The 20284-nt window shown below is 43.7% G+C and overlaps 1 protein-coding gene across 3 annotated transcripts in view; it reads right to left on the reverse strand.

The window, feature by feature from the left end:
• Nucleotides 1-20284, reverse strand: part of LOC147022160 (solute carrier family 15 member 2-like) — a 315727-nt gene that overhangs the window by 62266 nt on the left and 233177 nt on the right. For all 3 annotated transcript variants that reach the window (XR_015061088.1, XM_085892805.1, XM_085892804.1), the window contains one exon: nucleotides 16710-16803. Coding sequence is in view for 2 of the 3 variants with exons in the window: in XM_085892805.1 (XP_085748931.1) it covers nucleotides 16710-16803 (94 nt within the window). In the remaining variant the exon portion in view is untranslated. The remainder of the gene's footprint in view (nucleotides 1-16709; nucleotides 16804-20284) is intronic.

The raw sequence follows: 20284 nt of genomic DNA on the forward strand, positions 1-20284 counted from the left end.
TGAGTTGTATATTTGGATCCCAGTATTATGGGAAGAGTACATTTTTTAACTCTTTCAATGCAAAAATGGTGGTTTGTAAGTGATCCACTCAAGACAGGTGTTGCATATTCAGTTGGAGACTGAATATTACTCTTGAAAATGGTTAGCAAGTGTTGGGACAGGAAACCATGATGCTTCAAAAGACCTAACGTGTGAAGTTTACTATTTGCACGTTTTTCGATATTCTCCACATGAGCTTCCCACTTTAAATAATTTTGAATATAAACACCTAAACTTTTGCCGTGCATACGTCACGGAGCTGATGGTTTTCAATCTCCACAATTGGCTCATTTGGAGAATTCTCACATGAATGAAATATCCACTTTGACACATTTTGCAGCGTTTAAACCCATTTTATTGCATTGAGACCATTTCAAAAGGTTATTGGCTGCTGATTGTATATTTGAAGATTTATATGATTGATGACATTGAACCAGAGTTAAATCATCTACATATTTAAATGTATACAGTTCATCAGATAGTCGAGCATCGTTGGTCATTGCTCAAAAAAAGGATGGGTCCCAAGCACGTTCCTCAAGGAACTCCTGCATTGAGCAATGGACAATCAGAGTGAGTGATATGGTAGCGTACACACTCCTGACGGGAGAACAAGAAATTGCAGATACAAGGAATAATAGAGGGATGCACGCCAAGATCAATGAGCTTTGCGATGTCAATTGAGTGATCAATTCAATCAAAAGCTTTTGTAAAGTCCATTAAAATGATGGAGGAAAATGATTTGGCCTTTTTCGTATTAACATATGGAGGATGTAACATGTTAATGAGGCAGTGTGAAGTGGAAAGCAATTTATGGTTTCCAAACCGGTGTGGATCAAGTTTCAGAGTAATATCGTATAGAATCCATCTTGCAATGAATGATTCAGTAGTTGATGTAGCAAAACGATGTGTCAGGAATATTTGTCTGCACTTTTCCAAAGAGGGAGGATTAGTTGTGGGTATCGGGACAACTCTAGCATGTTTCCATGCATTGAGAACCTTTCCCTGTTAAAAGGAGGAGTTAATTATACGAGTTGGAGGTGTTGCTAGCTCAATAGAGAATTCACGGATAATGTGTGCAGATATCCCGTCAGGACAACCAGAAGTTTTTTTGCCGAATCATTGCCAATGCCTTTTCTATTTCCCATAAGTTTGCAGAAGGGCATGTTGTTGGAGCTCGAAGGTAAGCGGGAAGCAAAAAGTCATCTCAAGAATGTCTAGATCAGAAGAAACAGAAACAAAATAATCATCAATAATGTTCGTGATCACTAAATCATCGTCCATGTCTATTCCAAACACAGATATTGGCATGTGATCCCGTTGGTTTCCGATTAAAACATGGATTTCACGATACCATGCCGAGGGGTTGGAACGTTTCAGATGCTGGACAAGCTTGAAATAATACTCTGTTTTAGCTTTCACTCCACTTGACTTGACCTTGCTTATTAATCTTTTCCAATTCTGAATATCTCCATGGTGAAATGCCATTTACCATTTGTGGATTAATGACTTGATTTCAGCAGTCATCCACACTTTGTCACATGAATGCAACTTCACTTTGCGAATTGGAAAATATATTTCAATAACAGAATATAGAGTTTGGTGGAAACATTCTCATTGTGCATTGGCATCGGCATGGCTTATTACTTCCATCCAGTCATGGTTGCAAATCCATTTGCCAAAAGCTCAAATGGCACTATCCGGCATAGGCCGATTATAATGACATCAAATTACGTGAGGCTTTCTCATTTGTGGCAGTACTGGGACCCAAAGTATAGTGTTAAGATCAGACAAATCTATGGGCAAGGTGATTTGCACATTTACATAGAAGTCACTAACGTTCGTAATAATCTTATCCAACACATTCATTCGAGTTGCTTTATCAACCACTTGATGATGGTACTTAATCAGACAGGAAAGGAGCGAGATTAAGCTGATTAACATCTCCAAGGAAAACAAAACAAAACAAGCATCACAATACTTTGTTGATAAAGGTCAAGAGTAGACAGGACGTACTCTGTCAATTGCATTTATATTCGGTTGTCCGATTTTTGGAAGTAGATCACTGCACAAAAGATACATGAAAGCTATCTTGGCAGGCGTGTGGGATTAAGTTTGATCCCAGTGACTTCCAAGTTTGGAGGGACCATTACTTAATTGGGTTAAAATGGAGTAAAGTTATATTTTAGGGAAACTTTTTGGGACTTCCGGTTCCGGTTTTAGAGCAGCGAGAGGTCTCCTTTAGGGCTCCCTGTTGACGTTCTCAAAGCTAAGTTTCCGGTTGTTATTTGTCCCGTTTTAACTGTTTAATTTTCTCACCTACATGTTACTGTGTGTTGCTAGTTCGGTTTTGTTTCAAAAATCGTGCTATTTTGTGAGTATTTTTGTCGACGTTCTTACCTGTGCTTGAGGCCTAGGCCTAGGCTTGAGGCCTACCGGTTCCACTCGGTGTTCGATCGTTTTTTTTTTTTTTTCTCCCCATTACCTTCAATTTCTATCCTCCCCATTACCTTCAATTTTGATCCTCCCCACTTTCCAAACATCCCCCATTCTCCCAACTAATCTCTTTCTTATCTCAAAAAAAAAAAAAATACCCTACAACAACAACAACACGCTCACCTTCTCCCAATTCAGCTTCTTCTTCTTCCTCTTAACTTCCTCCTCGTCTTCTTCCTCGATTTTTTTTTTTTTTTACACTTCCATGACCGAATCTGTTGAACTCTCTCATATATTAATATTAACAAAAAAAAAAAAAAATATATATATATATATATATATATATATATATATATATATATGCCCAACAACAACAACAACAACACGCTCACCTTCTCCCGATTCTGCTTCTTCTTCTTCCTCTTAACTTTCTCCTCGTCTTCTTCCTCGATTTTTTTTTTTTTTACACTTCCATGACCTAATCTGTTGAACTCTCTCATACATTATTTTTAACTACAAAAACGATCTTATAATGCTTCATCTTCCTCTCTCACACATGTGGTACTCTTTACTGTTTCACAATGCACTACTCTTCTGCTATTTTAACAGACTGCTCTCATTTCAACCTCTCCTTCATTCCTTGCCTAAAAAATCCAACTATTACAGTGCTTCTTCTCTCCATGCTCTGAATTTGCCTTCATTGCATCCATCAAGAATTGTGTTAAATCGCATCTCTGACCTAAAACTTTTAAAAACCACAGTTTGCCATGGATGCTCGCTTTCCATCAAACATTCTTTTTTTCCAACTTCAGTGCCAACTCACCCCCCTCACTCCTCACTCTCACTCTCAAAGCAACCATCCCACTCTTCTCCCTCCAAGCCCGCCTCTCAGCTGTCTCAAAAATCCCCCCCTCACCTTTCTCCCACCTTTCATCCCCCTCACTCTTCCTTCTCAAAGTTGCCCCCCCTCTCATGCACCAACCTGCCTCCCTCCACTGCCCTCTCACCTCCCTCTCTTCACTCCACCTCCTCAAATCCTCAACTGCCTTCTTCCTTGTCTCTTGTCCCCCCTCTCCCCAAGCACCACAGAGCCTTTTCTCCTCCTCATTCGGCCCCCTCCCCTCGCTGTTCTGCAATACACCACACTCCTTCAGCAACCCTCCTTACCTGCCCCCCTCATCCCTTGTCCTACCCTCCCCCTCCACCTCCTGCACCCAAAGCCTCCTCCCCTTCCTCTTCATTAAAAGTGTGGACCTCAAATATCCGGGGCCTTCGCTCAAACCTTTCAGATCTTTCCATACAGGTTGCCACTGACAAACCAGACATTATCTGCCTAACAGAAACTTTCCTCTCCCAAGACGTGTCTGACTCCCAAGTATCTCTCCCTGGCTACTCCATCTTACGGTATGACAGACCTGAACCTCGTCCTGGTGGAGGTGTTGCTCTCTTCATCAAAGACTCTATTCCTCACTCTCCATGCACTGCTCTCACTCCCTCACACCCCCAGGAATACCTCTGGCTTCGGCTTCCCCTTCACTCCCACCTCATGTTTATATGTGTACTGTACCGTCCACCGAACAGTGATGACTCCATCTACACCTCACTATCCGAAAACATGGACCATCTTCTATCTTCTCATCCAAACTCTCTCTTCCTCTTATGTGGTGACTTCAATTGTCATCACGCCAGTTGGCTCGGTGTGGGTACCTCTCTCACCTGCCATGGCACCTCAGCAAAAGCTTTCTGCGACTCATTGGGACTGACTCAATCGGTCAACCTCCCGACCCGGATCTCAACCAATGGTACTCCATCTCTTCTGGATCTGATTTTGACAAATTTCCCTGACAATATCTGCTGCTCTTCCTTCGCTCCAATTGGTTCTTCTGACCACGTCCTTGTCAAAGTGGACATCTCTCTGGCTGTTATCAGAGAACCACCTCACCGCCGTCGAGTCTGGCATTTCACTCAAGCCGACTGGCAGGGTCTCCGAGCAGCCATCAAACTGACAGACTGGTCTCCTATCACTACTTTCTCAAACATCAACTCATCCTGGGAATTCTTTCAAAGAAACTTGCTCTCCCTCATGCACAGATTTATCCCCTCTCGTGTTCAGTTGTCTTACCCTTCCTCCCGCCCTTGGTTTACTGAAGCTTGTGGCGAGGCAGTTGTCCTGAAACAACTTGCCTTTGCCTCATGGAAAGCAAACCCAACTGAGGGCAATCTCAGTTCTTTCCACAAAGCTCGGAACAAGTGTGTATCTATCCTCAGGAGAGCCAGAAATCAACATCTTTCTCATCTCAAGTCTGAACTCTCAAACCTCTCTCCCTCCTCAAAATCCTGGTGGCGTTTAATCAAATCTGTTTCTGGTGTATGTTCCCCCTCCATCCCCTCCCTTACCTCAAATGGCCGCACTGCTGATTCCACACGTGATAAAGCTGAATGCCTAAACTCGGTGTTTGCAGCTAAATCTTGTGTCCTAAACCCATCACTATCTCTACCCACTTTACCCAGTCGCACCCAACTGTCCCTGGACTCTGTATCCTTTTCTCCTGACAAGGTGGAGAGCTTGCTTTCAAACCTCGAGTCAGATTCTGCAACCGGTCCAGACGGCATCAGCCCACGTGTCCTCAAAGCCTGCTCTTCTGCTCTTGCTCACCCACTCTCTGTTCTATTCACCCTCTCATTTGCCCAAGGTCATCTGCCATCTGCTTGGAAATCTGCTAACATCACTGCCCTGCATAAAAAAGGTGCAAAAACAGATCCCTGTAACTACAGACCAATCAGCCTTCTCCCAATCATCAGCAAGGTGATGGAATCCATCATCGCCTCAGACATGAAATCCTTCCTCTTCTCCAATGGCTTGATTTCCAATCATAAATTTGGTTTCAGACCAGGTCACTCTACTCTGGATATGCTGCTTCTGCTCTCCCATCAATGGATGGAGGTCCTCAATGCCAGACAGGAAATCCGAGCCGTATCCCTGGACATATCACGTGCTTTTGACACAGTCTGGGACCCTGCCCTACTCACCAAACTCTCTTCCCATGGTATTCAAGGCCATCTCCACTCATGGCTCGCAGACTTCCTCTCCTGTCGCAGTCAACGTGTGGCCCTAAATGGAGTTCTTTCATCCCCTCTTCCTGTGCAGGCTGGAGTTCCTCAAGGTAGCGTTCTGGGCCCTGTTCTTTTTCTGGTTTTCATCAATGATCTCTCGGACTCTCTGGAAAATCCTCTATTTCTCTTTGCCGATGACTCCACCCTCTGCCGTACCATTGGTCATCCCTCAGACCGGCAAGCAGCAGCTTCTTCACTCACTGCAGATCTGGATAAAATCACAAACTGGTCCAACATGTGGAACATGTCTTTCAATCCAGACAAATCTCACACTCTCACTATGTCTCTTCGAAAGGACCGTTTAGAACCCCCCCCCCCCATCCACTTTCTCAACAATCCTCTGGAAGAAGTCCTTTCTTTCAAGCTTCTGGGTCTCACTATCTGCCATGACCTTTCCTGGAAAAGCCACATTTCAAACCTCGCCTCCAAAGTAGTCGCCGACTGGGAATCCTCCGTCGTGCTAAGTCCTTCCTCGGCCCTCTTGAGCTCCTGACCACTTACAAAGCTTTTGTCCGTAGCCTGATGGAGTACTGCTCTCCCCTCTGGGCTGGTGCTCCTGCCTCCCACCTTTCTCGGCTTCACGCTGTCGAAACCAGGGCATTTAAGATCATCGGCATCTCCCGCAATGAAGCTGAGTCTTTGGGCCTCTCACTCAATCACCGCAGGTTGGTCGGTGGTCTTTCTGTCTTCTACTGACTCCTCTCCAGCCTTGCCCCCCTGCTCTCTCTGCGATTTGTCCCCACCACATTTCCACAGGGCGCTCAAGGTCCGCCAACAACCCCCTTCTGGTAAAACTACCAAAATCAAAAATCACTGCTCATCTTCACTCTTTCATTCCTCTTTTTTCCCGCCTTTGGAATAAACTTCCTCACTCTATTCTTTCCCATTCTTCCCTCCAGGCTTTCAAAACAGCTGTTCACCACCACCTCTTATCTTCCCCCATCCAAATCCTCGATCTTTTCTACCCCCGATAATCCACCCAAGCCCACTTCCTTCATTTCTCCTGCTTTCCTTCCTGAAAGTCCCTGTAATGTCCATCTTCTCTTCGCCATGTTCCCCGTCCCATCCCCATCCCTCTCCCTTCCACAGTTCACCGAATGTGTCTGTTCCCCACTGTTTTGTCCCTTCCACTCCCGCCCCTCTTGTCTCATGCCTCCTTGCTGTGAGTTGTGTGTTAGCTCTCATACGAGCCTCGACCAAGGTATACAAAAAAAAAAAAAAAACTCTCACATCTCCTATTTGGTTAATTCTTCACTTGCCAAACACTGCATAGCCAGGTATGGTGACGAGTTCCAGGGGCATGTCATGCTTGAACCATGTCTCAGTAATGGCACAAACATCGATCTTTCAGTCGAGGATAACAGTTGAAAGCTCATCCAGCTTATTACAGGCAGAGCGTGCATTGCACAAAGGGAATAAAGGAAGAGTTGTAGTAAAGGGTGATTTTGATGAAGTGAAAGGGACTACTACTAAATAACAAATGGTAACTGCCTGCACTTCGCTGGCAGAATGCCTTCAGGAAAAAAACAATTGTTGGTATGGCTTGGGCATGTTGCCTGTGCTTAGCCTTCTATGACCTAGCTCAAACTTCCCAAGAGTTTGTTGTGACTGAAACTCTTTGATCAAATTCCAAGTAACTTGAGGAGTAGAGAGGGCTGAAACACCAGAACCGATACTGAACAATTGTTGACCATCATAATGATGAACTTTGCTGGAAAATTGATGTTGAAGACCACAATATGATGAGGAATAGTGTGGCCGAGGTTTCATATTAATGTCGCTGTAACGTAGCAAGCAAGTTCGAAGACGAGTACAGAAGTTGGTGGTTAATCAAGTAGGAGATGTGAAGTAACACTTCCAAAATGGGAAGTCGAATATCAGAGAAAATGGCAGTCTGTTAAGCACGTATGGAGGTAAGCATACAAGTTCTGCTTCATTGTCCGTGATAGCCTCTCACCCTCTATTGTCTAGCCCGCCAATGATCTTCAGCTTCTCCATAAAAAAGCTTAACCAACCTCATGCGACAGATTATGGATACTCTCTTGTGTTCTCTCTTGTGTTCGTTCGTTCTCTCTCTCTCTCTCTCTCTCTCTCTCTCTCTCTCTCTCTCTCTCTCTCTCTCTCTCTCTCTCTCTCTCTCTCTCTCTCTCTCTCTCTCTCTCTCTCTCTCTCTCTCTCTCTCTCTCTCTCTCTCTCTCTCTCTCTCTCTCTCTCTCTCTCTCTCTCTCTCTCTCTCTCTCTCTCTCTCTCTCTCTCTCTCTCTCTCTCTCTCTCTCTCTCTCTCTCTCTCTCTCTCTCTCTCTCTCTCTCTCTCTCTCTCTCTCTCTCTCTCTCTCTCTCTCTCTCTCTCTCTCTCTCTCTCTCTCTCTCTCTCTCTCTCTCTCTCTCTCTCTCTCTCTCTCTCTCTCTCTCTCTCTCTCTCTCTCTCTCTCTCTCTCTCTCTCTCTCTCTCTCTCTCTCTCTCTCTCTCTCTCTCTCTCTCTCTCTCTCTCTCTCTCTCTCTCTCTCTCTCTCTCTCTCTCTCTCTCTCTCTCTCTCTCTCTCTCTCTCTCTCTCTCTCTCTCTCTCTCTCTCTCTCTCTCTCTCTCTCTCTCTCTCTCTCTCTCTCTCTCTCTCTCTCTCTCTCTCTCTCTCTCTCTCTCTCTCTCTCTCTCTCTCTCTCTCTCTCTCTCTCTCTCTCTCTCTCTCTCTCTCTCTCTCTCTTTGGTTGGAACGTGGCTATGCCGCTGATGCAGTGTCCCCTTTACCAGTGCAATGGTACTCATTTTTCTGACCTCGGAAGGACGACAGGCTGAGTCAACCTACTGGTGTATTAATTCAGCAGCCCAACGGGGCTTGAACTCAGGACCCTAGAATCCCAAGCCGCACCCTAACCACAAAGCCAACACCAGGCACTCCCTTGTTGATTCGCTGGAAGAGTGTTGAGTAAAAAATTAGCATAAGACCAGCAAATCAGTTTCCTGGTTGGTGTCGTCTCCAAAGGGATGAAAGACCGATTGTTGACTTACACACGTGGTTACAAATGTTGCAAGTGTCGGTGCTGTTAGGAGGAGGTAATGAGGAACTGGCTTTGCTTACTTATCCTCCAGGAATCTTATTCCATTTTCCTCAAAAGTAGAAAATAATGTATGACATTGACATATCCATTTGAGTCTGATCAGGGTGGTGTTTTCCCACAACTACAAGTCATCTTGAATGCCATGAGGTTAGCCTTCAGGGTATCTTTGCATAGGTTACCCAATCGTGCGAGTTCTCATACTTAGCCAGCTGTAAAATACCACCTTTGGTATACGAGTTTCCTCCATACAAACAACATACCCACCCAACGAAACTGGGCCATGATAAGCATGCTCTGAATGCCTGGGATGTAATTCCTCTTTCGAACTTCAATCGTGGAGATTCTGTCCTGACACTTGATATTGCAGACGGATCTTAGCAGCAAAGGTGAAATGCACCTCATTGCTTTATGTGGCACTGGTATTGTGTACATGCCTCATAACCAGAGAAGAGAAATGATAACACTTCATTTACAGAGATCTACAGATGCAAAAATTATAATACAGAGCTACTAATACCAAAATTATACCACATTTGTTTGAATAATACAAAGCCTTGTCTCTGCATCTGCCAATGTCTGCAGTTTCAAGGTTACATCTCATTGCAGAGTGATAATGTAATCATTCCAATGAATACGTCCAATCCACGAGTGTTGGCCATGTATTCCAAGTCACAGTGTCATTGCATTAACTTTAGCAAAATTAAAAGTTTGGCTGGAAGTCTGCCGATGCCATACTTATAGTACATAATCTGTGTCCACTTTAAGGAAAGGAAAATAGCCACTGTGAACATACTCACGCATATTTCAAGCAAAATTACATTTTACCAGAGAGCCATCTCAGGATAGTGATGGAGAGAGGCTGTAGAATATATACTCAGCTTGCTGAGAGAAAGGCAATTACCTGAATATTACAATTGGAATGAAAAGTGAGGAACCGGGCAGCCCACATGGTACTTGGGCACACAATGGTTCATGCATAGGTTGGTGTAACTCCCTGTGATACAAGTGTTGTCCTTGAGTTTTACCATGAAAGTTTTGAAGTTCATGTAATTTATCTCAAGTTTCAACACAGGCAGCATGGGCCACTTGAAGCATGCCTCAAAATTAGCTATCCCTCAGCTTATTTGATGAATAAATTATTGAAACAAAGGCCACAACATCCCAAGAAAATGAGGGTGTAACTCAAGGAATTGTACGACGCAGTTGATGAAAACTTGTGTTGGGAAGTATTGGAAAAGTTCAGACCTCAGTTGATTGTGCATTGGCAAAATGGTCATAATTTGAATCCTGGTCCAATATAATGCATAATTGGACGAGGATTGAACTGTAAATTTGGCCCGTTAGTTGCATCATCACCGAAGTTTGGCTGTGCTGCTGATGCAGTGTCATGTCATGTTATGGCAGGATTGGGAATTCTCCCAGGGTGCCCACACTAATCCAAAAGACTTAGGCCACCACATCTTTTTCACTAACTTGCAATTTCTCTCTTGCTGGCAATATTGTTGTGGGCCAGGGTTTGGTGGCGATAAACGACCACCAGGGGGAGCAGTAGGGTCGTCTACACTGAACACCCCGGAATTTAGGTCGTGACTCTTGGATAAGTCTGAAAAGTTATGGGTCCTTTAGCGGACAGTGGTCGCCAATATTTTGACAGCGTGAGGTAGGGTCCACTTGTCTATTCCAATTTACCAAAGTACTCATGCCGTCTAGCTACCGGGGAAGCCACACCCTCGGCCGACTCTGTCCGAACCGAGTCGCATGTACCGACTCGGGTCCGGCGTACCGAGCGGGAGTTACTAGAGCCACGCTGGTCCCAATGACAACTTACGGCACACGGCCTCCCTAATGCTCAATACACACCGTGCTGGGTCAATGAAAGAAAGTGACAGACAACGAGCTGGTACATTGAACAATTGGGGGTTTATTTTTCAGTGGGGCAGGGGAGCACAAAGAGCAGAGTTATCTGAATAAAAGTACAATGAACAAAAGCACTTCACAATTTCCAATTACAGACGGGGCCCACGGACACACACACACACACACACACACACACACACACACACACACACACACACACACACACACACACACACACACACACACACACACACACACACACACTCACACCCAAAAGAAATGGACCCCGTGGGGTCTGTATTCGGTCCCTCAGCCCAGGAGGGAAAGGCGAGCTGGGGACCAGGGCTTTGTCGGGTACCTCTCCGCCTTGTGCGGTCACACCGGACTTCAACCACCACGGTGGGACTCAAACCCACGTTCCAAAATCCACGGGCCCACGACCCTGGCTGCTCAGCCTCCACCACCAAGATGAGCCACCGTGAAGGACCGCAGACCATGACAAGACCAAGCCACGGCGCCAGACCAGAAGCAATCGGCCACGATGACTGCTCGCCACCCGACTGCCGTACTCTGGTCTTGACAAGGCGAACACTCCATCTGGCTGGGGCGGAGCCGGCCCTCAGGTCATGAGCGTCCTGATTGGATGGGGCGTCTCGGGAGGTGTGTCGGGGCGTCTCGGAGGCCCGCCCCCCGAAGAGGCTCTGTTGTAGCTTTCAGCACGCTGGCCTCCCATTGGCCAGAGCGCCTCGGCCCTGCTCGGCCTTCACCCATTGGTTGGAGGAAACGCTCCATGCCCTTCCTCGGAGCGGAGCCTCGAACAAACTCGATCGAAAAATAAAAAGGCGAACCGTGTACATTGCTCGTGAACCATCGCCGGCTCCAGACTTGTCGGTGTGTGTGTGTGTGTGTGTGTGTGTGTGTGTGTGTGTGTGTGTGTGTGTGTGTGTGTGTGTGTGTGTATGTATCTGTCTGTCCCGAGCATAGCTCCGTGGGTTTTGATCCGATCCTGATAAAATTTGGGTGGGAGGTTTATAGCATGATCTAGTTGTGTTTTCCTGAGAATGGGCATGCTGCACCCATTATTGGCAGAGCCACACCCCAAAACATGTGTTTTTAGGAGGTAGCCAATTTCAAGTTACATCTTCTCCGAGGGAGTTTGTCGAATTTGGCAGGGGTTTCAGTATTTGGTTAGCCCAATGGCACCTGCATTGCCCCACTGAGCTCAATTTTTCATTTTCGTCCCAAGGTCAAGGTCACAAGGTCACAAGGTCACAAACTTAGAAAATGTCAAAAAAATCAATAAATTGGGCGTCGAGCTCCTAGGGTTTTCAACTGTTTCGAATGAAAGTTGGAATGCAAGTAGTGCTCTTCAAGTACTACAACTTTCATCATTTACGTTTTTCCCGATTCCCGCCAGTTTGCCACAGTGGCGTCCCCTCGAAGGTCAAAAAATAAAAAAGGCGAACCGTGTACATTGCTCATGAACCATCGCCGTCTCCAGACTTGTTTACACTATTATCGCTACCCACCTGGCTCAGCTCGTCTTGGCTGGCCATGTCGCGTGCCGGGAATGAATTTAAAATGCTCGCTATTTGGGGAACCAGGGGGGTTCGCTCCGTACACCTCTAATTGGATTCCGTGAATTTTGCTATGGAGGCGGAGGGGGCCGAATCCCACTTCTGACACCAGTGTTGTGGTTTCGCCGGTGCGTCACCATGAACACGACCACCAGATGAAGCAGTGGAGTCGTCTCGGCTCGATCGCCCAGAATCCAGTCGTAGCTTCTGGACAACTCCGGAACCCTGCTACGGGTGCCTTAACACACCATAAACCGTCAATATTCTGTCCGCGCGGTACAGGGTCAATCGCCGAATCTCGATATACCTAATTATCCATGCAGACAGAAATACCGAGAATTTATACCTCGAGGGAACTCGTACGGAAGCGAGCCGCTTAAGCACGCTCGTTCCGCGTGCGTTGCAGAGCGGTTTTATCGCCGAGTTCCGTCGGCCCGATTATCTTGTTACCCCGGCAATGGCCAGCTAATCCCTCACATGCACGGCACACCCAGCAAATGGCAGAAATGGACACGACGATCTGAGTACATTCAACAATAGGATATTTATTACAAGCAATGGGGGAATTGCTCGGGAGCACATAAGGAAAGATATAAACCGATTATTAGAAGACACGTATGTACAGCAAGCCACTTATGCAATTCACTACTTTCCAGACTGGTGCCACAAACAGACACACGCACACCTAGACAGAATGATTGGACCCTGAGGGTTTTTATTGTGGCTCTCCAGCTGAGGACAGTCTGGCTGTGAGCCAGGGGTGGCAGGCTACCTGGCCGCTAACGCGCGGTTGGATGTCTCCTTCTCTTGGGACTCCGGGTGGCGTCGTCGAACCAGCCAGGTGGAGCCTCCGGCGATGACAAGAAAAGCTCAGTAGCCGGGACGAGGTCGATGATAGCGAGAAGATTTCCAAAGTGGGGAGCCGGGTCGAGGTTGATGCCCAGAGCAGAGAGAGAGAAAACCTCTCAGAAACCGATCTTTATAGGCACCTCCCCCATCCAACTTCTGCGCATGCGCCCTCATAATCCTGCCCATTGGACAGGAAACATTGTGCGACTCCTTGTCCGCTTCACCTTGGACAGGCGCGCGGTGGGCAGGGCGCTCCCATCCCTCTGGGCGGAGTCTCCAGTGGGTGCGTTTGGTGGCTCTGCCTACCGCTTCACCTCAGACCGCGTGCTCAATGGCGATTATCTTGGATCGGAGGCGGAGCATGGTAGACGCCTGCTCTCTGCCGATTGGCCAGGGAGGGACGGCATGTCTGTATTAAACTCTGCCCACGTGCGTGCCTGGAGAACGTCGAAGTGCCAGTTCCATGCCAAACGCGAGAATGGCGCCGTTGTAGTATTTATTGTAGTCCTAAAACAATCGTAGTGCATCTACACTTCTTCACCCATTCACAAGGGAAAGGAGCTATCTATAAAGCAAATACCTACTGATATAAGTAAACTAAAGATCCCTGTATGTCTTTCTGCGAATTTCCACAACCGCAACAATATATATATATATATATATATATATATATATATATATATATATATATATATATATATATATATATATATATATATATATATATATATATATATATATATATATATATATATATATATATGGACCTCATTAGTATCAGCAACCATGAGCAAGCAGAAGTGTACTCACCTTTCTTTGCAATTTTTGTTCTGCACATGTACGAGTCTGATTGGGTTCAGGACATGTGCAGCAATGAACAAACAACTCTGTGAAGGTGTGGAAGCATCTTTAGATAAATTGACGAGATATTGTCAAATAATGATGGGTTTGTATTTCATCAGTTTCATGATGATATTTATCCAATAGAACTCGAATTAAAAAAGGAAAACCAAACTCACACTCAGTTTCTTTTTTAGAATTACAAATAGATTTCAATAATAATAAATTTCACACCAAATTATTTGAAAAAAGAAATGACCGTTTTTACAGCCATTTTTCCTTGCTGTGCAGGGGTTTGGCTTTTTGTGAGGCAATGTTTTATGGCCGGATGCCCTTCCTGACGCCAACCCTGGTCGCCTCTTACGACACACAGGGATATGGTACACCTATTCTGACCAGGGCATACACCGGGACCAGTACACTGGCACTCATTTCGCCGACCTCGGAAGGATGACAGGCTGAGTCAACCCCCTGGTGTTAATTCAGCAGCCAACGGGGCTTGAACTCAGGACACTGGGATCCCAAGCCACCACCCTAACCACTAAGCCAACACCAGGCTTCAAATTATTGGATAAATGAGATGCTTTTCAAATCTACATTATATGAATGCCTCTCTTACACAGCAGCTGTATTCCTCTAAAGTTATTCTAAGGTATAGTTGCAGGTGAAATAATTAGGACTGTGAGAGCAACCACACACGGCACTGAACGTATCGATAGATTAAAAAAACTAGTTTGGTGCATGATGATCCAGGGAGCAACAATTAGCAGATTAAAACAAGTTTTCTTTTAGATCATATAATGACACCAAAAAGAATTAGCGAAATACAGCATAATGTAAGTAGTAAAAATATTATTAATGAGATACCAGATACTGTATTTTTATAAACATAATTTCAAACAAAACAAAAAACATATATATATATATATATATATATATATATATATATATATATATATATATATATATATATATATATATATATATACATACATTTGTATAAGATTGTGGTGGTTGGGATTGCACATTTTTAAGAAGAAGAAGGTGCTTCCAACCAAGAGTAAAAAACTAGATCGACTCTGCTAATTTGAGTAAAAAAGTGAGAGCAAACCTGGTGTCAGGCAACATTTCACCAGCTTCACAGCCGGCCTCTTCAGGCACAATAGACAATTGGTTCATTGTGCCTGAGGAAGCCGGCTGTGAAGCTGGTGAAACGTTTCCAGAGACCGGGTCTGATCTCGCTTTTTTGCTCAAGTTAGCGGAGTTGATCTCGTTTTCTACTTTTGGTTGGAAGCACCAACTTCTTTAAAATAAAAAAAAAAAAATATATATATATATATATATATATATATATATATATATATATATATATATATATATATATATATATATATAATATTATCGTCACTTGAACGATTTTCATTGGTTGATAGGAGACACAGTGTAACATGTTAAAATCAGTTATAAATAACCGTTTGAATACAGTATTTGAATGAATAACAGTTTGATCCAGAGGAAAGTGGGTGTACGTAATGGGTGCTGGACATGCTACGTTTATGGTAAGACATGCATGATTTCTATTATAATACCAAGCTTGCACACTAAAAACTCGGCTCGCCATCACATGATCCCAATGAAATTGCTGTGGCACTTAGCGGACATGCCGATAATGTTTGGGAAGTCTTGGCGTTCCATAATACCACTTGCATTTTGCACAATGCGTATTTTTGTCATTCCCCGTGTACGGTCTGTCGTCTGCTACTAGCTATGTTGTACTGCTATCCTGTGCATGTGCACGGGTATCGCTAGCTTAATATATTATCATGTAATGGAATGTGTGATGACAGTTGTAACTATATGATAACACATTAAATCATCTGGCAAGTAGTTTGATTAGTGATGTTGCATTGATGGGTTGACTGACTGCCTGGACTCAACTGAGCTTGTGGATCTACTGATGTAGGTAATCTACTGATGTGGATCCATGACCGTGTTTGTGGATCCGCCGTTTGGAGAGGTTCTTGGCAAAAAGGATTGAAACCTCGAGGAAGTACGGTGCCCAGCTTATGATCCATATTGTCGGAAAACCATTCAATTGCTTACAGGTTAAGGATCTTACTTTGGGTGAGGGAACTATGTTTCTAGGTTAACAACTTCAATGAACTTGAATGTCAGATGTGAAATGAACAATATTTACAGCAATTTTTTGAATTATATTATATTTTAGGACCAGCTGAAAATGTACAATTTATAAAAAGTGTCAGACGTGTGTGTGTGTGTGTGTGTGTGTGTGTGTGTGTGTGTGTGTGTGTGTGTGTGTGTGTGTATGCAGGAAAACTATTTTATTTCTCATTATAAGATGAAAGAAAAAAATGTTCTCATATTTTGGACTGTTATGACTATCTTATCCCCATTATATCGATTAGTGGGGAGTATTTGGTCATTGTACTTACTCAAAGGTCTTGTTTCACAAATTACCCCATTGTATCTTTTCACTTGACCCCACTGATTAGAGAAGGGGCTGTTGGCTTTACACTTCATCTCTTGTGGCCTCCATGTTATGTGCTGTACCACCCTCTACTGGTCATGCACCAGGACAGTTTTAGTGGATTGCATATTTTCTTTACAAATGATTAAATGCGTAATCAAGCAATTCAGGGGTGAACCTCGAAACAAAGGCATGAATCTGTTATAACAACCGACAAAGCCTCATCAACAGCATTGTGGCATCATGTCCAGGTGTTTTTGAGGATTGCAAAAAGATAGGCATCAATCCATGGGTGTTTAGAATACATGTGTGTCTCTTACCTGACTCTCTTTGTTACTGTGGACATCATTGGTTTCGACTCCCATGAGCAAGTGGAAGTATAAGTCTTTTACATCCTTATTATTAGTTTTTCTTAACAACCACTGTTGCAGAAATTAAAAATTATGACACATACCTTGTGTGCAAGAATTGTATAGGCACCACCGAAGTCCAGCAATTGAGTTGAAACAATCTTTGTTTTCCCTTGGGAAGTAACATTCACATTGAATCTAAAGGGAGATAATTATTCATGATTCAGAGATTATGTCAATGTAAAAAAAGAAAAAAAGAAGAGTCAGTGCATACATATTTATGATCACGTTTAAAGTTAATTTGTACATCCTGTTTATTCACTTTTTGGGCAGAATCTGTTATGACTCTTGGACAATTATTCATGGCAATCTCACTTTATCACCAATGTGAAAGCAATTATTTTTCCACTAACCACAACACTAACCCGAATTTTCCACTAACCACAACAAATTTTGCCAAGCTACCTACCCCAGGGTCAATTTATCCTCACTCTTGGAGGGGGGAGGGGGGTAAACCCCAAAAACTACAAGTAATATACAAAGTAACAACAATGTTATTTAATTCATCCATTCTGCTGTTTGCAATTCCAAAACTGTAACACATGTAATGGTAAATAAAATGTCATTTCACTGATATCTACAGATGAGCTGCAAGATATTCAATTACATCTCTATTTTCCTCTCTATCGTACTCCTGCCTCATTGTTGAAGTAGTGCAAAATATTTAAAAGTGGATGTGAATATGTGTAGGCTCACATTGAATGTAGTCACGAGGATGGGGGAAGCATGCAAGATCCCCACTCATGTACCACCATGCACTTGTGGGGCTTCACACCCAATAATATCGGAAAAGTGATGAGCCAATGGGACGTCTGGATGGGGACTCGTCTCCCAGTTTTCCTGCTCGTATATTCCTTGTTATGTAACAAGTTCTTCCAGACAATGGCAAGAAAATATGGCGTCCCAAATTTCATTACACAAATGGTGACAATGAAAACAAGAACGGCAATTGGGAGAGCGCATATCTCCGCCAGGGTGAACAGTTTACGTTTGTATCCAATCGATATGCTGGATGTGCCTGGTGTTGGCTTAATGGTTAGGGTGGTGGGCTTGGGACCCTAGTGTCCTGAGTTCAAATCCTGCTCAGCTGTTGAATTAATACCAGGTGGGGTTAACCTGGCCTGTCATCCTTCAAAGGTTGGCAAAATGAGTGCCAGCATGCTGGGATACTGTGCCGGAGTGGCGACCCATCCAGGATTGTGTCCAATAGCCAATTGGACACAATAGATTGTGTCCAATGTCCAGTCACCTAACCAATTCTTCCACCTTGCTTTGTCATAAACCCTCCACAACTTTTTGAAAAAGCATGCCATCTATCGTTTTTAGCCCCATCTCTCAATAGGAAAGAATCACTTCAATAATAAATAAAAAAATACTCCATTTCTCCACATGAATTTACGGAATTATGTTTGACCTCACTGTGACCTTGACCTTTGACCGATTTTGACCAAAATCTAAATAGCGCTAGCCATCACACTCCTGAATCACGTGGTGTAATTTGACATTGCTAGCTTCTTCCGTTCTAGAGTTATCGTGCCTACAAACAAACAAACACACAAACAAACTAATGTCACCCGCAGGGTGACCCGTATTTTGCCAAAAGGTGACCACGTGTGACTTCTTTAAGGTCACACTGAGGTGAACAGAGCTGCTATCCACCAGGAGCGACTCCTTGAGGAATATCTGCCTTCGAGAGATTCCGATGAGAATCGTTCTACAGAGTAACCATGAAAAATATGCGTTTGCCTCATAACGTCACCAAATGACATCATAATGTCTCAAGCTTGACATATCTAGAAAGCACTCATCGAGGTGTTCAATTTGAGGTACTATACGATATGGTTCCTAAAACTTGAAAATTTGACCTTGGGGTCAAATTTGTTTTACCTGAGGTGCTAACCATGAAGGTCAAGGCCAATCGCCACCAAAAATTAATCAGCTGAGCGCCAGACCATGAACTATATTCCCATGAAGTTTGAAGACGATCCGATCAAAATTACTAAAAAAATAAGGGTTTCGTCGACTCCCCTGATTTGCGACAAAGTGACATTGACCTTTGACCTTGACTTTCAAAATTTTATGTGCTGAAAGGGACCTCTATGGGCCTCTGATATGCGAAGTTACAAAAATTTCCAATGATAACTGTGCTCTGCAGAATTTTTTATACGTAATTACAGACAAAAAAAAAAACAAAAACATACAAGCTGACAAACATATCTTGCAAAAACTTCGTTTTGGCAAGATAAAAATTGTATCTGGAACTAGATTTTCACCAAAATCAAAACAATTTGTCTGTGTCACACATCCAACGTGTCCACCAAGTTTTGTCTGAATCAGTCCATAACCTTTTCAGATATCCTACTCACAGACAAACAAACAGACAAACACGGATGAAAACACAACCTCAGTCCACCTTTGGTGGTGGAGGTAATGATAACAATAACAATGAAAAGTGACAGTACATTAAATAATACTACACAAAAGGACATGGAACAAATATGGGCTCCTCAAGGAGACAAACACTTCACAATAATGGCAAAAATAAAAAAGCACCATGATGTCAGCATGCCTATGCACACAAAGGAAGGTCTGGAAAACAGCAAAGAAACAACAATAAAGGCTAAGTAAGAAAATAACTGGAGAGAAATGGTAGGATTTTTATGATGGTGTCACACTCATGGCAAAGGGGCAGATGACGACAGTCCACACAGCAGGCTCATTATGTCATGGCTGGTTCCACCTGGGAACCATCGGAGGCAGACATGTGAACCTCAGCACATCCTGCACTACTGCTTTGCAGTTATTCCCACAACAATTCCCCATATGAGGGTTGTTGGGCCATGGAATGGCATGGATCTATAGAAAGGAAGAATTATGAAGAATTCATAACCATGAAAAGAGGAGGAAGGGATGAAGGACAACCAGGCTCAGTGGCATAATGGTTAGAAGGTTTGCTTTGAGTCGAGGATGTCAGCAGTTGGACCTGACTCCTGCCAAGTAATGCCAAAAACAAAAATAGTATGTGCTGCTTCCTTGCATTTAAAAAGGATAGAGCATGGAAGAAACAACCATAGGTTGGGAACTATTGTGCAGGCTTGATGGGCCTAATGGCTTCCCCTCCATTGAAGTTCCTTGTAAGGGAATTCGTATTATTATCCAGGTCTGCAAGACGACATGGAAATCACAAAATAAATAAATTATCCCAGACCTCATACACCAGTACAGATAGTACAGAAAGACATGGAATGTTTCCCCTTAAAAACCAAACTTTACACAGAGAGGGTTTCCAGTCCTTCCTTTGCATGTAAATATATTAATTCTGCAAGGACATTTTACTCATGCTGTGCGATATCACTGCAGAACGACAATGTACATTAAAAAAAATCATCAGAAATTGACATGAAACTCCGTTTGCAGGCATATCTGCTGGCAAGCTGACCCATCTAACAGCTCTGTGACATTACAGTGAAGAAAACATCGCAGGTGACATCACAATGCAAGTGACGACATGTCAGTTAACAAAATCTGCAAACTCGATGAATACATCCCCAATGGCCACATGTGTATGGATGCACACCGAGTTATACCAATGTGTAATAGTCGAGTTTGGGTGCAGTAA

This window comes from Eptatretus burgeri, chromosome 8 (genome assembly GCF_056783735.1).
Source record: "Eptatretus burgeri isolate ZD-2024b chromosome 8, Ebu_testis_v1, whole genome shotgun sequence".
NCBI lineage: Eukaryota > Metazoa > Chordata > Myxini > Myxiniformes > Myxinidae > Eptatretus > Eptatretus burgeri.